At 39.9% G+C, this 15,909-nt stretch overlaps 3 protein-coding genes across 4 annotated transcripts; 1 reads left to right on the forward strand and 2 right to left on the reverse strand.

Moving 5' to 3' along the window:
• Positions 1-3,520: 3,520 nt before the first annotated feature.
• On the reverse strand, positions 3,521-8,144 carry LOC311373290 (folate receptor beta-like). 2 transcript variants are annotated; one of them, XM_084490080.1, is made up of 5 exons: positions 7,914-8,144; positions 7,631-7,761; positions 7,202-7,390; positions 4,842-4,977; positions 3,521-4,183 (listed from the first exon to the last, which is right to left on the reverse strand). In XM_084490080.1, the coding sequence occupies exons 2-5, from the start codon at positions 7,757-7,759 to the stop codon at positions 3,909-3,911; spliced, it is 729 nt and encodes a 242-aa protein (XP_084346206.1). In that variant the 5' UTR covers positions 7,760-7,761; positions 7,914-8,144; the 3' UTR covers positions 3,521-3,908. The 2 variants fall into 2 exon arrangements, with proteins under 2 accessions (XP_084346206.1, XP_084346207.1); XM_084490081.1 differs by having other exon boundaries at positions 7,202-7,412.
• Positions 8,145-10,142: 1,998 nt separating this feature from the next.
• Positions 10,143-12,936, forward strand: LOC311373289 (anaphase-promoting complex subunit 15). Its single transcript, XM_084490079.1, has 5 exons — positions 10,143-10,215; positions 10,553-10,685; positions 10,915-10,974; positions 11,297-11,437; positions 11,729-12,936. The coding sequence occupies exons 2-5, from the start codon at positions 10,566-10,568 to the stop codon at positions 11,774-11,776; spliced, it is 369 nt and encodes a 122-aa protein (XP_084346205.1). The 5' UTR covers positions 10,143-10,215; positions 10,553-10,565; the 3' UTR covers positions 11,777-12,936.
• A 112-nt stretch (positions 12,937-13,048) lies between these two features.
• On the reverse strand, positions 13,049-15,662 carry LOC311373288 (transmembrane O-methyltransferase homolog; the record flags this gene model as incomplete). Its single annotated transcript, XM_084490078.1, has 4 exons — positions 13,049-13,354; positions 13,673-13,795; positions 14,101-14,297; positions 15,401-15,662. 4 exons carry the CDS (start codon positions 15,660-15,662, stop codon positions 13,157-13,159), a joined length of 780 nt encoding a protein of 259 aa, XP_084346204.1. The 3' UTR covers positions 13,049-13,156.
• Positions 15,663-15,909: the final 247 nt, after the last annotated feature.

Consider the following 15,909-nt stretch of genomic DNA (forward strand, 5'->3'; position numbering starts at 1 on the left):
CAAGTTTTCTCTTCAGCAAGAGATCTACTGTACACTCTAGGATCTATCCAACATCCACAATACACTCACTGGGGAACTATCCACACACACTCCACAGACCATCCACATCATCCACTCTACACTCTAAGAAAAATGCTGGTGGTGCCGGCGTGTCACCCCAGGTTATTATTTGAACCTCAATGTCCGCGACCTACCTGTCCTGTGGGCATAGTGGAAACATGAGGACAATGAACCTTGAACTTTCCTCACCACACCATACATATTCTGACCTTTTTATCAAATGTGCTTTAAAGAATATATTCAGCAGTGGTAGTATAAGTGTGCTTGGCAGTATAAGGAAATGAGTAATACAACTTGGGCAAGTAGTGCTAAAGAAATGATGAACCGACGCAATGAGATGTGTATACATTTTTGCATAAAGCTTTACTAAATTAGTATTTTGAATTAAATGCATAAAAATATTGTTATTGGTTCATATTGACATTTGAATTGCGCTACTGATCTGGTTTATAATGTTGACGTCATTGTCTAGTCAACTTGTCAGCTCATAAGCAGGAACAGTGTAGAAACAATGAACGGGGGTTTTGGTTTTGGCTCATGTTACTTAATTTATACCTTCTTAAATTAAGGGTAATTCACCATTTAAGAGTGACCTGCAGTGAATGGACACAACAAGTCATTAATGACTGAGTAGGTGTAATTGATTACGGTACAGGTAAAACCAAGGATGTTGGGGACCTCGCCAAACCCAGAACCTTTCATCTGGGAGTTGACCACTATGCAACCATAGGCATCATAGTCTTTGAGTTTGAAATAATTTCAGACTAGATGAAATGATACACGCCGTTAAACTATTATCTAATTTTACAGGGAAAGGAAATACTGTAGTCCTTTTACCCCTAAGACGATGAACTGATAACTTATAACAAGTTGAAAACAAGATGATAGGGTATCACAATGCTATCGAGGGGCTATGATTCGTTATTTTTGCTCATCACTTACCAACGAACCTAGATAGAGACACACACAAACTTTGTAATGGGTCACACAAATTTTGTTACAATTTTGTTTTGATCGTCAGTTTACCAATATGCCATTCTGAATTTGCCCTACAGACAACCACATCTAAGGAAAAGACGGGTGTGTGGTGTGTGTGTGCCATGCTGAAGCCAGTGGGCAGATTTGGGCAGTCTGCTGCTCGCTGAGAGTAAACAAACCCAGTAGCCTAGTAGACAAGGTTCAAAACCATGAACATGTATTATTACGTTTTAGAACTTCGTTGTAGACGTTGATATCCCAGACGTGACGGACGAAGAAGTAGCGGACAACTGTCCGATGTTGTTTTGGTCGCAGATATTATGTTTACGATCAACTAGAACCACTAGCTTCTTAAACTTTCGTTAGCAATGTCAACCAAGGCCTCGCACAAAAGTGGAACCTTCAACTTTGCTTTACTTTGAAGATACTTACAGCACACATAAGGCATAAGCCCCGCTGACACTTTCGCTATCCCGCACCAGGAAACTTCCATCTCTGCCCGCCCGGGCCAGCAGCTCCTCGGCCGCCGCGCGACTCAAGTCCCGGTGATACCACATCGGCGGCGCAAGCCCCAGCGGCGACACCCCACCACCGGCCATGGCCACAGCCCTTCAACCCGGCTCGACTCGGTCGCTTCCAGAGTTATCCAAACCTCCAGAGTGCCAGAATCACTTGAAACCGGGGAGAAAAGTTTTCCCTATGAAGATAGTACGGAAACCGCGACGGTGCTTAAACGTATAGTTATACTGTCGCGCTCTTCCTTGGGTTCAATTCCTGAAAAGGCTCGCAGCCTCTCGCGTTTCCTAGTCGCACTGAAAGTAGCGTATGTAAAATCCACGCTGGAAAGGGATAGCCGGAGAGTGGGAGAGAGGGAGGGCGGGTTGGTCTATCCAAGGAGGGACGAGAACATGCTTCGACTGCTTCCTCCGGTCTGTCGGCTGACAGAAGGATCAAGACTTTGAGTTGCCAACCCAAACCATACTTCCCTGACATAGACAGAGCCCTAAGCAATCCCTGCCCCGGAGTCACTCTAAAGAATAAAATGCAATGGGTGCCAAAGGACAGTTTAAAAGTTGTATTGGCACAACCTATGCTGCTGACCGTGCATTTTCATTAGAAGAATAAAATAAATAAATAAATGCTAATTAGCTTTCAGTTCAGTGGGGATCTTAAATCGACAACCTAGATTACAGTAGTTATTATACATGTACAGTATTAGGCTTCATTAGGCTTACAATAATATATAGTTATAGTTATAGTTATATTATAATTATGTTTATGTAAACTATTTTGTTGCACCGATTTTGACTATTGTATCAGAATTTATATGGTTGACAACACACATTTTCTACCTTTTATGTTTATACCACTTGAAGGTTTCTAAGAAGTCAAATAGCTTTTGCATTTTACTTCAGAATAATTTAATTATCTATTGTATTTCCGTCCTTTTTTATTCCTAAATTCTAACCATATAATTTCATGCGCGCGTGTGTCTGTGTGACCTCATAGAGGCTGGTTATTTATAGCCAGAGGGACTGTAGTCATCCCCTTGCTATTTCTGGCTATGGAATCACGCTGTGTATCATGGATTTTGCAGCATAATAAAGTGAATGAAACACCACATTATAATTTCACGTGTTTCGAAATATTGTCCATGTGGTAAATGTTGCACTCAATTGTTTTGTTTTACTGCAACTTTTAAATAAGTGAATTGTTTTTTTCTTTCAAATCATATTTGTGACAAGGTCCCACATGAACCCAATCAAAACTAAAAAACAGCACCGCCATTTCTGATGCAACTTACAAAGAATAAACATTGACACACGTCATAACTTCAACATTGGCCTACAGCTTCAGACTCAAACACCCATCTCTTCCTCCGCCATCTGTTTCTTATTTCTCTCTCACTGTCTCTCTCTTGCACTTTATGGCTGTTGCATCCCACGCCACACACACACACACAACCCCATAATTACGGAGCAGTGGAGCCATCTAAGCGGTGGTTGTCCCAGAGTGGCCCGCCATGGGACGCTGTGATCTGTGATCAACTCAGGCCCAATATAGAAATAAACTTTTATTTCATCCTTGACCCGGCAGCAGCACTTATATATTTAAATTCCTTCGATAGCTACATATTTCAAAAAGTGGTTCCTAGGCTGATCCCTGGTCAGAACTTGCTGGAGAGCTTCCCCATCCCAGAAGCCCATGTTGCCTTTCCTCACTGATGTAATGGAAAACACATCAAACTGGCTTAAGCTGAAACATCAATTTTTCAGTCGTTTTTGTTTATTGATATCTTCAGTGAGACACCTGATGAGGTATGAATCTTCTTCAAAATGTAGTAACAGCAAAAGGAGTCCACCAGAAACACTCCCTTCTTCTTGTTAATACATACACATAATTGTTCAAAATTAAAATTAACAAACTATAAATTAAAATAACTTAAATAATCAGAGGGTAATCATTTTTATGTATTCATTATTAGAGTTGTTTGAACAAGGATGGGAGAGAAATTACTTTATTTACTCAAAGTATGTTTGAGTAGTTTGAGTGTAGGACAAAGTAGCAGCGAGCAATAACAAGTTACAGATTGAGTTTGTCTCTAATCACAATATAGACCTGTTTGATTTGATAGCTAACGATAAAATATGGAAAGTCATGGTACCCATTTCACACGAGTCCTTGATTTGCTTCAATTGGATCCCATGTTAGGATCACACCTACATGACACTAGAAGCATGATATAGAAAATACAATTTCTGTAATTTATAGTCCCGCACATCAGCGGACACAAAAATTTGTTGTGCCATTGAAGAGACAGACACCATGTTGAGGCAGGTAGCATGACAACTCTCTTTGGTGATTTGTATTCAAAACAACCCAGTCAGTGATGTGACAGACAGCAGAAGAAGTGTCACAAGGTACAAGTTGTGATGGACAACCCAGCCCTTGTTTACGTAGTATTCAGCCACCTTTTTGTTTGGGTTGGTCCCAGTGAACCACAGTTGCATGCATTTGCCAGACTCCTTGGTGAGTTCAGTGTAGAGGTACGACTTGGACCAGATCTGCTCACACATGGACTTGGCTGTGGGGTAAACTTCAGTCCACTTTTTGCAGTGTGCGTTCTGTGGGCACTGGTTGATTCCTGTGGGTGGAGGTGAAGCGTTAAACTGAGAGCGGAATGGAGGAGAAATGGCTTGTGAAAGCATTGCAATGGAGGGAAAAGGTCAACCAGCATATAAGCAGTACTTTTGAGTCTGATACTTGGTAAACCAACCCCCTAAATGTGGTTGGAGTAAGTAAGATGCAGTATTGAGTGCCCATTAGGTGAGGCAATAAAAGTAGCCATGGCCTGAAACAAATCATGACATTCCATCTGCTATTTTGATTCCACTGTAAATACAGCAAGCAAGTGCCTTCTTTTAATTAGGTCAATATGCAACCAAAGAATTAACAGTAATATTATAGCACATCATGCTATAAATTCCCTTACACACCACTACTAAGTAGTGATGCATAGAAGGACTAAAATAACATTCAATATCACTGAGTAGTACATTGGTTTGAAGATATTAAAAGTACACATTATCCAACACATGGAATTGCCTGTTCTCCGATATGGTAACCCCTCTTTGTGTGTGTGTGTGTGTGTGTGTGTGTGTGTGTGTGTGTGTGTGTGTGTGTGTGTGTGTGTGTGTGTGTGTGTGTGTGTGTGTGTGTGTGTGTGTGTGTGTGTGTGTGTGTGTGTGTGTGTGTGTGTGTGTGTGTGTGTGTGTCAGACAGACAGAATTGATTATTCTTACCAGATTTCCAGTCCCATCCATTGTGCCAGTCGGTCTTGCAGGTAAGGTCGTCCTTACAGTCGTCCCACCAGGTGTGGCAGTCTTCCTTACACAAGGGCACATCAAGGATGCGCTCCTTACGCCAGGACTGGTCCACCTACACCAGCCACAAGCAAGTGATTTATTGCAATGAACCCTCCCCTATCCCAAGCGCTTCCCCGTGGTCGAATCAGGTCAACATGTGGTTCTGTCTGCTCATGTCAACATCACCGTGGTGGACTGTACAGTGACAACAAGCATACTGAGCATTTTGCATTGATGAAGAAATATGAAAAACATACATTTGAGTGTTTGTATGATATAAATATAACCCCAAACAGCCTAAACAAAAAGGAACGGTTGAAATTGTGAAGTCAAGAACACATGTCCAATGACATTGTGTTCAATGAACATTCAGCCTAGGGCAGTGGACTATTGATGGGGGCACTAAGTGATTCCTTGCTGGCTGGTTTACAGTCATCTCTCTGTACAGTGACTATAATGTATTTATATGACCTCTGGCCTGGCTATTTATTCTAGATGTCTATTCAAATGTTTATTCTAAAGGTGGCGTACATCATTTATGCATACAACTAAAACTAGATATGTCAAAAATCGAAATGGCATTTCTCTAAAGAAAATGCATTTGCAACTCGTTTTCTACACAATTTTCTGTGAGCAGCTAACATGCTAATGTTATTGCAAGGTTATAACGCAACTTCGTTCATTTTCAAGTCCCTGGTCCACTTAGAAGCAGACTTGTAATTGCTTGAATAATGTTGGCATATTTGCATCTATTTACTTATATATAACAAAATATACAAAATATAACAAAAATTATCAAAAAATACAGATACATACATCATGTTCGTGCACATCTAAGGAGCATGTTACCCAAAGTGTGTCATTTGGGGTAATATGGTTTATGAGAAACAAAAATCTTCCAAAACTTTGAAGGCCTAAAGAAAAATCTATCCAGAAAGACCTTAGGGGTCGTTGAGGCTAAAACTTTCAGCATGTCAAGTAAGGCCCATATTCCAAGTATCAGAATTGGTGATGGCTGATAGTTTAGTTTAACATGACCCCGAATTATAGCGTCCCCAGTGGCCAAAGTGGTCACACACTTTGAGGCATGGTTACTTCCGGTTTCAGTATATTTCGTTATTCACGTTTGGAGTGATTGATCTTGGTTTTGCCTTCACCCTCCAGAATAAATAATATCAGGAAAATTAATAAAAAAGTAAACAATGTTTACACTATTACAATGGACGTGCATTTCACTGACTTTATGCTATTGGTTTGGTGTTGATCCCTCAAAAACTGTAGTAGGAGATAAAAATTAGGCGCAACGATAACAAATAAATATATATATATATTAACATAATAGCAATAGCGTGGCTTGTTTTTCAGCCACACTAATAAGAAGATGTAAGGATCATACACAAAAGTTATATGAAAAGCTGCAAGCATTAATTTATTCCTGTTTTGTTGTACCGCAGGACATTCATTTGCTGCCATCTAGTGTTGTAGAAAATACAGCAATGCCATCCCACCAGCTAGACCGAATGCGGCCCGCATCCCCACTCAGCAAGGCCCGCAGATACTTAAAACAACAACAAAAAAGTTTTATTCTATTTTACGGAAAACTCGATCAAGAAAACCGTACCTTTCGGTCAGGATGAGAAGCAGAGTATCTGTTCATAGAATTCAAAGGCGAACCCATGTGTTTAGTTTGCTTAGAAACGATATCAGTCATAAAAGATTTCAACTTAAGTCGCAAATACAACTACTACAACTAGCCTACTACAACTGCACTGAATATAATGCTTGTTGTTGCACTTAATGTTGGGCCACTGTTTTTCAGTTTTCATTGAATTATGATGTATTTGAGCCTTTTGCACTGAAAAAATACTAATTGTTTTTTTTTTTTAAACAAACTTGTTGTATTTGTCGTTTAACAAGAGTATAGACATATTAAAAATACATTTGAGCATGTAAAATCTGAAATAAATGTATGTTGGTTAAATTAACATACATGTGAATCTGAATGAATTTAGTGGCCATCCCCAAAATGCTCCAGAATCCAGGAAATCACATCTACCAAATTCCAAAATGTCTGGGGGAAGACCCCCAGATCCCCAGTCCATGACTGCGCCCCACCCACAAATTTAATCATCAGCCGCCACTGATAGACATATATATACACATAATTTGTTCTTATTTAGAATTATTTTGTAGCTTCTCTCATATCGGATTAGTTGAAGTGCGCAGCCATGATGGCGATGATGAAAAATTGTGGCCCTTTTTATCATGAAAGTTGCCCATCCCTGATCTAGACTTACCTTCTGTATCCATGGTCCCAGATGCGGAGAGCACTCGTAGAAGCAGGTGTCCTGGACGAAGTGTTGCTTGCATTTGTCAGACATGATGCCGCAGTGGTTCCAGTTAAAGTTGTAAAGGTAGGAGTTATCATCATGAGCCTCTGCGCTGGTGTTTGCTGTGCAACATGCATTGTCACTCCAAGGAGAACACTGAAGGGGATGAAATGGAAAGCTGGATAATAGGACAATGTAATGTAATGTGATTCAACACAACACAGTTTGGATAGCATAACACAACACAGCGTAATGTAGCATAGCATAACACAATGAAATCCAACACAGTTAAAACAATTAAAATGGCTATATCGGCTAATTCATATTTTTTCCATATTGCTTTCTGCATTTGGAGATTGTAATTTTTCTGGAATAATATCAAGTTTTCATTGTTACCTGCTTGTAAAGTTGTCCCTCAGCTCCAGGCTCGGTTTTGTGGTGTTTGGCATCCATGCACATGTTCAGTTTGTCCAGTGATTGAGTGCCACATGTTAGGGCTAGTAACAAAACCAAACGTCCCCACATGGCTTCAACAGAGGGAGAGAAGAAAACATTATATTACTGTTGTGATTAAATCCAAGGTGATGATGAAGTGCTCTTTACAAAAAGTAGGCTAGATCTCGACTTAATTTTCCACATGCAGAAAACACAAAATTAACTTCAAGATAATTCACCTTACCAGACCAAGTTCAATCGTAGATTGCACGTTGCAGGGAGTAAAAGCTGCGTCACGTTTTCAACTACAACCATTTTCATCTAGTTTCAACTGGGTTTTTGGATTTTTGGATTGTCGGTGCCGTGAAAGAAGTAAACGATTATTAATGCTACTACTACTATTAATGCTAAACGATTATTAATGCTACTTTAGTAGCATTAATAATCGTTTACTTCTTTCACGGCACTGACAATCCAAAAACAGTCGAAACTAGATGGAAAATGTGTGTAGTTCAAAAGGTGACGCAGGTGACGCATCATTCAAAACATTAGACATTTGACCGAGGGAACCGGAGCCTTGGAGGCGGGACTTATTCTTCAGAGGTAAAATATATAGTAGGTATAGGCCATAAGTATGAATATCTGGACTTTAAGGAATGAACGCTGATTGGCTGTCACGACAAAGCATCAAGCGAAATTCGCGGAAAATATCTAATATTTCATTCATTCGCTTCGCAGGTTTTTCAGACGGAAATTCGCCTCTATTCGCGTCTTTGCATTTACTTTGTATGTCTTCATTTTTGGGTCATAATTCACAATCATGAACATAATTTAAATGGTGTTTTAAAGTGCAATTACTGTTTACTGGTTTCAGTTTTAGACCAATCTTTATATTTTTGCTTCAAATCATGGATGGTGACCGACACACCCACCATAAGTAGAAACAAAACACAACCACAATATTTTGTTTGTTTGGAAAAGCACATTACTTGCATCAGGTTCAGGTTCAGCTTCATCAGTTATAAAAAACTGTTAATGCTTTGCTTCCTTCTTCTAACCATTATTTCAACATTTAATCTTTGCTGTTTTACCTTAACTGAACAAGATTATAGGATTTTTGAAGAAGCTGGGTTAACTTGTCTTGGGCCATAATGCCAAAAATATACACACATGGCAAATTGAGTAATAACCCATTTTCTCACACATTCTAGAACAATGAGTATGAAAAAAATTAAGGATTCACTTTACCTTCAAGAAAAAGACCGGCTCTCTATTGACTGAAAAATATTGTTTAACTGAAATACTTTTGTTTCTTACCTAGAGAATTCTGTCTGATGTATCTGTGTGAGACAGGTGAAATGTGAAGAATGACTATGTATCTGTGAAAGGCCAAAGTCTGTATGCCATGTGAGCTGGAATGAAAGGGGGGAGAGAGAAAGAGTGAAGAAGAACACAAGGAGAGAGAGTGAGATTCAAACACACACACACACACACACACACACACACACACACACACACACACACACACACACACACACACACACAAGAGCAGGAGAGACCTTGTGTGGGAGGGAGTTTTTTTATTATGTTGTAGTTAAAGGTGTAAATCTTATCTCAAGGTCCTATCCCTCTTGCGTTTAGTCTCATGCACGCACACACACACACACACACACACACACACACACACACACACACACACACACACACACACACACACACACACACACACACACACACACACACACACACACCTGCAAGATGTTCACATGGTGTGTAATATGGCAACATGACCTAACAGGAATTTATAAATAAGGCATACTGATAAACACAAATACATGAAGTAATATCTTATGAGATGGAGGATACATACAATATTGTACATGACAACAGATACATTACTTTTTTTATTCATGGATGTCTTGAATGTGTTTTTTCGAACATTTCACCTTCATTCAAAGGGGCTCTTTGGTTAGGGGACTTGGGTTAGTGTGTAACCAATAAACACTTCATTGTTGTTGACTCAGAGGTCAAAGAGTATTTTCCTTAAAACATGTTTTTAACTGCACAACAAATGTTTTTCATTGCACCTTTGACCTTTAACAATGCAAACATAAGCATATACCTTTGCTGTTGAATGTAGAGATACAAATATATTTTTTATCTTTACGGGACTGGGAGCGGAGAAAGTTTTCGTCTGTGGTGGGGGAGGGGGCGACGACATTTTATCTTGTAATGTTATAACGAGATATGTATAGTGTGTTATTTCAATTCTAAATACTTGTGCAATCCTTTGTTTGTAAAGCTATTGATAAAAGGTGGAACGAATTATTTGACCTCCTGTCTCTGTCTGAACATTCCCAATTTATTTATTTTAATTTCTGAGTGATAATGGTTGTAGAATGCTATCGCCTTTCTGAGCACAGGCACAGCAGATGAAAGCGGAACCAAAGTTGGAGCAGCTGCGGTACACGGGGAGCTTTTACAGATGAACGCTTGTTTCCGGAATATTTCTGTTTAAATGCTGAATCCTTCGAATACAAATAGAGGTACGGCTTGAAGCTGTTATTTGAAGGAAAATTTCAAATGCATATCTTAAAGCGCTTTACGTCACATAACAGTCTGTCTTTTCAGATAATCTTTTACGAAGAGAAATGCCATTTAAGATATAATTTATATGACGCACCACAGTGTATTTGAGACACAATACAGTTGTCTGTAACGTTCTGTGAGATATGACAGGAGGATGATAGTATGCATTCAAATGTTTCTATTTGTTTTTCCAATGTCTCTAAGCATTTTGATCTCATTGAAATGTGCCCAAAAGTGCTTATTTTAAATAGGCTTCATGGAAACTCGTCGGTCTCCCCTTGTTTGTCCTCTCAGTAGAACGACAGAGATGTCTACTCTCTTTCCGTCTCTCTTCCCTCGGATAACGGAGTCCCTGTGGTTCAACCTTGACCGTCCGTGTGTGGATGAGACTGAACTGCATCAACAGGAACAGCAGCACCAGACATGGGTACACACTATCAACATATCTTCATGCTTTATTTGTTTGAACACAGACTAAATATCATCTCCAAAACATACTCGTCTTCAGACGTGCATATGGAAATAGTAGATGTTGTACAGTTATAGTGAGTAAAATTATAGTATCATAGATGGTATAACACCACCAGTAGCAACATTTGTATGGCTAGCTTCACATGTTGTAAACCAATACTGTTGTAATCCACTCTTTTCCTTAGCTACAGAGCATTGCAGAGAAGGATAATAACCTGATGCCCATTGGGAAACTTATTTTTGAGGTATTTATTCAGTAATTTCCAACACTTTTACAAAAGAAGATCTAAATTTGCCTGATGTGTTTCCACAGTGTCAATACATCAGCATGCCACATTTGGCCCACCGCCAAAACTTTATTTGCAATGACACTTCCTCACTAGTATATGTCATTAGTATTATAAAGTTCTGAAAATGATGGACACGGGTAAAAGTATTTAATCCTTTTGAATGAAATGCTTTTTCACATGTTCATCATTAATGGTGGAGTTTGTATATAAAGATGCTAGTATAGTTCATATAAACCTACCTGTGCATTGTGCTTGTGTGCACATGTTATGTGCAAAGCCAACATTTGATGAAGAGGAGGAGGAAGACGATGAGGATGAGGAGGACAGTGAAGAAGATTCGGAAGATGAGGAAGACATGCAGGACATGGATGAGATGAATGACTACAATGAATCCCCAGATGATGGCGAGATAAATGAGGTCAGATATAATGTTTATTCATCATGTCGTGAAAAAGGTTTTATGTAGATACATACATTACGTGGCATTACATTTGATTGGGCGACACTTTTTTCCAAAGGGATTTAAGTGCATTGAACCAGTGAATATAAATGCATTCATCCATGAAGATAAGCAAACTGCTTCAAAGGCTACATTATAGAAACAGCCAATATAAAGGTTTTTTTCATGGGCCAAGATGCAGCCTGAACGGATGCGTTTTCAATCGGCAGAATATGTTTTGCCTTAATGTATTTCTTTGTCTGGTTCAAGGTGGACATGGAGGGGGCTGATCAGGACCAGGACCAGTGGATGATTTAATTCAGCAGACCTCAGCATCCAGAGTGTGTGGAGCTAGGCTTCTCATCTCTACCAACAAACCACTGAGAATGCCAGCCTTTTTTTCACCTTGCAGAGAGTATTTATATATATATTTATATATATACGGTGGAAATATACACTTGGCATCAAGATTGATTGAGAAAGAATTCAGTTTGTCATGACACACAGCTGCCCTCCGGTCTTGCCTCCGATACTACACTTTTTTTTTTTACTGTGATAGCTCTGCCATAATACTGTTTCTTGGGCCATTCAGTTATTGTGGTATTGTGCTAGCCAGGGCTTGGCTGGTTTGTGTGTAGAAATGTACTGGAGTGAAATCAGTCTTGGTTGCATGATGATTCAGGAGCATTTTGTGTAAATGTGTTTGAAACGGTTTATTTATTTTGACCAATCTTTGAAAATAATTCACTTAAAGCAGATTTCACCTGTAATGATTGTTTTCTGTTTAACAAAACTAGAGAAGCTCTCAGCTGCTATGATTTGTTTCTCTAGATCTGTTTAAATGGTAGACATGGTGACTCACCAATAAGAAATCCCCATGCAGGAAGTTGGTCTGTTATATTGTTACCGCTTTTGCTTAGGTCTTTAAACCGTCATGTGCCACTGGCTTATCCAGAAGAGCTGAGCCTGCTTCGATGATGCTCATAAAGTAGCACATCCGTTTTATTGGGGCTACTTAAAGTTTGGAATGTTTTCAACACAGCTTGCATGTTGTGCCAAGCTGTTTTGGTAGTTTACGTGATTAGAACTTGCTACTTACTTACTCTAGTCTAGTAAATTGTTATTGCCAGACTTAGACAATTGATTTTCCCAAGGCCAGTGAACTCTCAATATTTGTTGTTAACATGTAAACATGCATAGGAATGCAGATTCCTGAAAAATGGCATCTTAAATAATTGAGGCCTTCATTTGAGTCAATGTCCAGCAGGTGGTGCATGGCCACACTACATCCCAGAGCTCCGGTGTAACATAAATCTAAAAAGGATGTTTATCACGTGTCTCCAAGAATAGGTAGAAACAAATCGCAGCCATGATATTTTTTTTAATTTTTGTTGAAAATAGAAGTTACTTTTGTTGATGACTGCCTTTTATATGAGTCATCATCTTTGCAATAAATATCAAGTTGTATAAAGACTCGGAACATTGGATTCTGACTTCATTATTGTTAATTCATGCTAAATACTAGTATTGTAAAAAAAACTAAACAGATTATCATTGATTATTGACTGATGTTGATAAGATTGCAGAAAGTACATCATCTTGCACCAAAGAAGGGGAGAGGGAGATTTTAACTTGCCTAGTAAGCATAGAGCCATATATTTTCAGGGGTAGGTCTGTCAATGACAGGGTTTGCAGGTTCTACTTTGTTCCTTGGTAGACGAGCTCCGCCATGCCGTCGCGGATGCCCTTGCTGTACTCCAGCGTGGCCCGATGGACCCTCCACTCATAGAGCCCACACCGTCGGATGTAGCGGAGGAAGTTGGGAGCCCCAGGGAAGAGCACATTGTCAGCCAGGATCATGGACCCCTTCCCCAACAGACCAGAACCCTCCAACATCTGCAACAGACGGACAAAACAAACAAGTAGCAAGCGGTCTACGGGCTGAGAGAACACCCATGTCTGTTTTGGTGTACTTAGACTGTGGACTGACTTATCCATTTTCTGAACACTCCCCTTTACTCTTGTTTTGCTTTGGCTCTTTGACTTGATGTTGACACAAATGTTTATAAATGAACACTCTTAACCCCCATGCATTATTCAAACAGCCTTCTGTTTGGTCGCTACTTTCTTTATCCATCAAATTATACACAAATTATAAAGTCCACAAGAAAAATATAGTGGTAGTATAGTGTCGACTCTTTTCAATAACCTCACCTGCAGATCAGGTAGATAGCATTTCTTCCAGTGGTCCATGAAGACAAAGTCCAACTTTTCCAGGCCAAAATCCGACCTCAGTCGAGGGATAACCTCGTCAGATGGACAGACGATTAACTCAACCTGAAATGTGTTGCAAAATAACATGTCAGGTCAAGTGTAGGCTACTCGTAGCCTTTTCTAATCATTACAGTCTCAAAGGGCTTTCTCTTACCAGCAGTGAGTATCATAGAAAATAAACCTTAAATAATAAATAAAGTAGGCCTATAATATATGATTATAACTATGCTGTCAAGACTTCATACATTTTCCCAAAAATATTTTAACTAAACAAAAGGCATCCCTTCTCAGACCCAATATCCCTACACATCAAACCCGATGGCCTTAGTCGCCTAAATACAGTAAATATATCAGGCGTGCATGCTTACTAGAGCTTCGTCAAATCCAGCCAGGCGTATGACCTTCTCTGCAACAGCGGCGTTTTTCTGGTCCATTTCCACACTGAAGAGCCTGGCTCCCAGGGGAAGGGCCCGTGCTATGCGCACCGTGCTGTAGCCACAGTGAGCCCCCAACTCCAGCACTGTCAGGGGGCTGTGCTCCAACAGCAGGCGGTCCAAGATCTTCCCTACAAGTACAACCATTTACATTTACATTCAGGGCATTTAGCAGACGCTTGAATCCAAAGTGACTTACAATAAGTACATTTGTCATAAGAAGTGAAAAAAACAACAACCACCACACACACACATGCAGACACACACGCACGCACGCACGCACACACACACACACACACACACACACACACACACACACACACACACACACACACACACACACACACACACACACACACACACACACACACACACACACACACACACACACACACACACAGGAAACAGAATCAGAATGGAATTAAGGTAGTCAAAGTTGGACAGCTGCAATATCTACGCTGCGTCATAACCATTTATATTTGAATGGTAGCCTACGTCTCTAAGGGTCTGGAAATCTGAATGAATCAAGATGTAGGCCTAAACCGCACGGTTGTGCACTCAGTCCGTTCCTCCACACTCTGTACACCAATGACTGCACAATTCCTTCACATACCACCACACACGGCAAACACTGGGATGAAACTGCCCTCTCTGTCTTCTCACAGTTAAACATTCTGTTTTGGAATATCATAGCACTGTTGCATACTTTACCCAGTGGTTTGAGTGTGGTTTGAAACAATAAATTGTGTATTTAGCCTGACACTATTGTGTAATTCTGTGTTATACTTTATGTAGTGGTACTGTCCGGTATTGCTGTGTGATGATCTGTGTAAGGGGTATTGCTAGTTCTCTTTGTGATGTGCAGTTACTCTCTGTCATTGTTGTGTGATAATCTGTATTTTTGGTATTGTTGGTTTCTCTTTTCAATTCATTTTATATATATATATATATAATTTCCACATAGAAACAATAAATTTACTAACTAACTTAACCAACAGATTAAACATTTTGATAGATTTATGAAGTGTAGTGGGTTACCATACAAGGAATGTTCTTGGTACATTGGTGCAAAGGGAAATAGAAAATGTAAGTAAATACTTTATCAATAATCCCCAAGAGGGAAATGTGGTTACCACAACAGCATAGTGAGAGAAAATAAAATATTATATATATAAATATAAAAAAGTGTTGATTGCATACATAATAAGTATATGTAAAGGTGAGAGGTGGCCACCTTTCTTGGGCCCTATGTGGCTGATGAACTCCTTCTTGGTGCACCAGGAGTCAAAGCCATCCAGGATGCTCTCGGGGTCACCGGGGGTGGCATTGGTCAACACATACTGGAAGCATCTCTCCTCGCGGCTCAGGCCCGTCCTGCAGTCCCTCCACACCCTCAACAGCACCGCACGGTAGAACAGCACAAAATAATAGCGGTAGCGGATGAGCAGCGTCAACAGGAGAGGGAGGAAGGCCAGGGCAATGGCAGGGGACACCATCCTGGGTAGAGGGAGAGAAGGACAACATCCATGGAAACACAATGGAGGGAAGGAAGACCATTGGTGTGATCAATCCTATCACTAATTTATAGGGCTGTTGTGTTGAGACAGAAGAACAAATGGGACGGGAAATTTATATATCTTATATATGTGAGGTTAAGTCGAGTTTAACCTGTGAAACTATGAGCCTTATGAAGATTAGTATGATTACTATGAAGGTTAGTATGAGTACTCTTATTCATAGATC

The sequence above is a fragment of the Micromesistius poutassou genome (genome assembly GCF_964030765.1).
Source record: "Micromesistius poutassou genome assembly, contig: SCAFFOLD_5478, whole genome shotgun sequence".
NCBI classification, from domain to species: Eukaryota; Metazoa; Chordata; class Actinopteri; order Gadiformes; family Gadidae; genus Micromesistius; species Micromesistius poutassou.

Excerpts from the sequence above, each read along its gene's own strand:
- LOC311373290 (XM_084490080.1), bottom strand. The coding sequence starts at position 7,759 with ATGTGGGGACGTTTGGTTTTGTTACTAGCCCTAACATGTGGCACTCAA. Across the intron at positions 4,978-7,201 it reads TGGGACCATGGATACAGAAG|GTGGACCAGTCCTGGCGTAA; the intron begins GTAAGTCTAGAT and ends TGGCTGGTGTAG. Across the intron at positions 4,184-4,841 it reads TGGATGGGACTGGAAATCTG|GAATCAACCAGTGCCCACAG; the intron begins GTAAGAATAATC and ends CTCCACCCACAG.
- LOC311373289 (XM_084490079.1), top strand. The coding sequence starts at position 10,566 with ATGTCTACTCTCTTTCCGTCTCTCTTCCCTCGGATAACGGAGTCCCTG. Across the intron at positions 10,686-10,914 it reads AACAGCAGCACCAGACATGG|CTACAGAGCATTGCAGAGAA; the intron begins GTACACACTATC and ends TCTTTTCCTTAG. Across the intron at positions 10,975-11,296 it reads TTGGGAAACTTATTTTTGAG|CCAACATTTGATGAAGAGGA; the intron begins GTATTTATTCAG and ends TTATGTGCAAAG.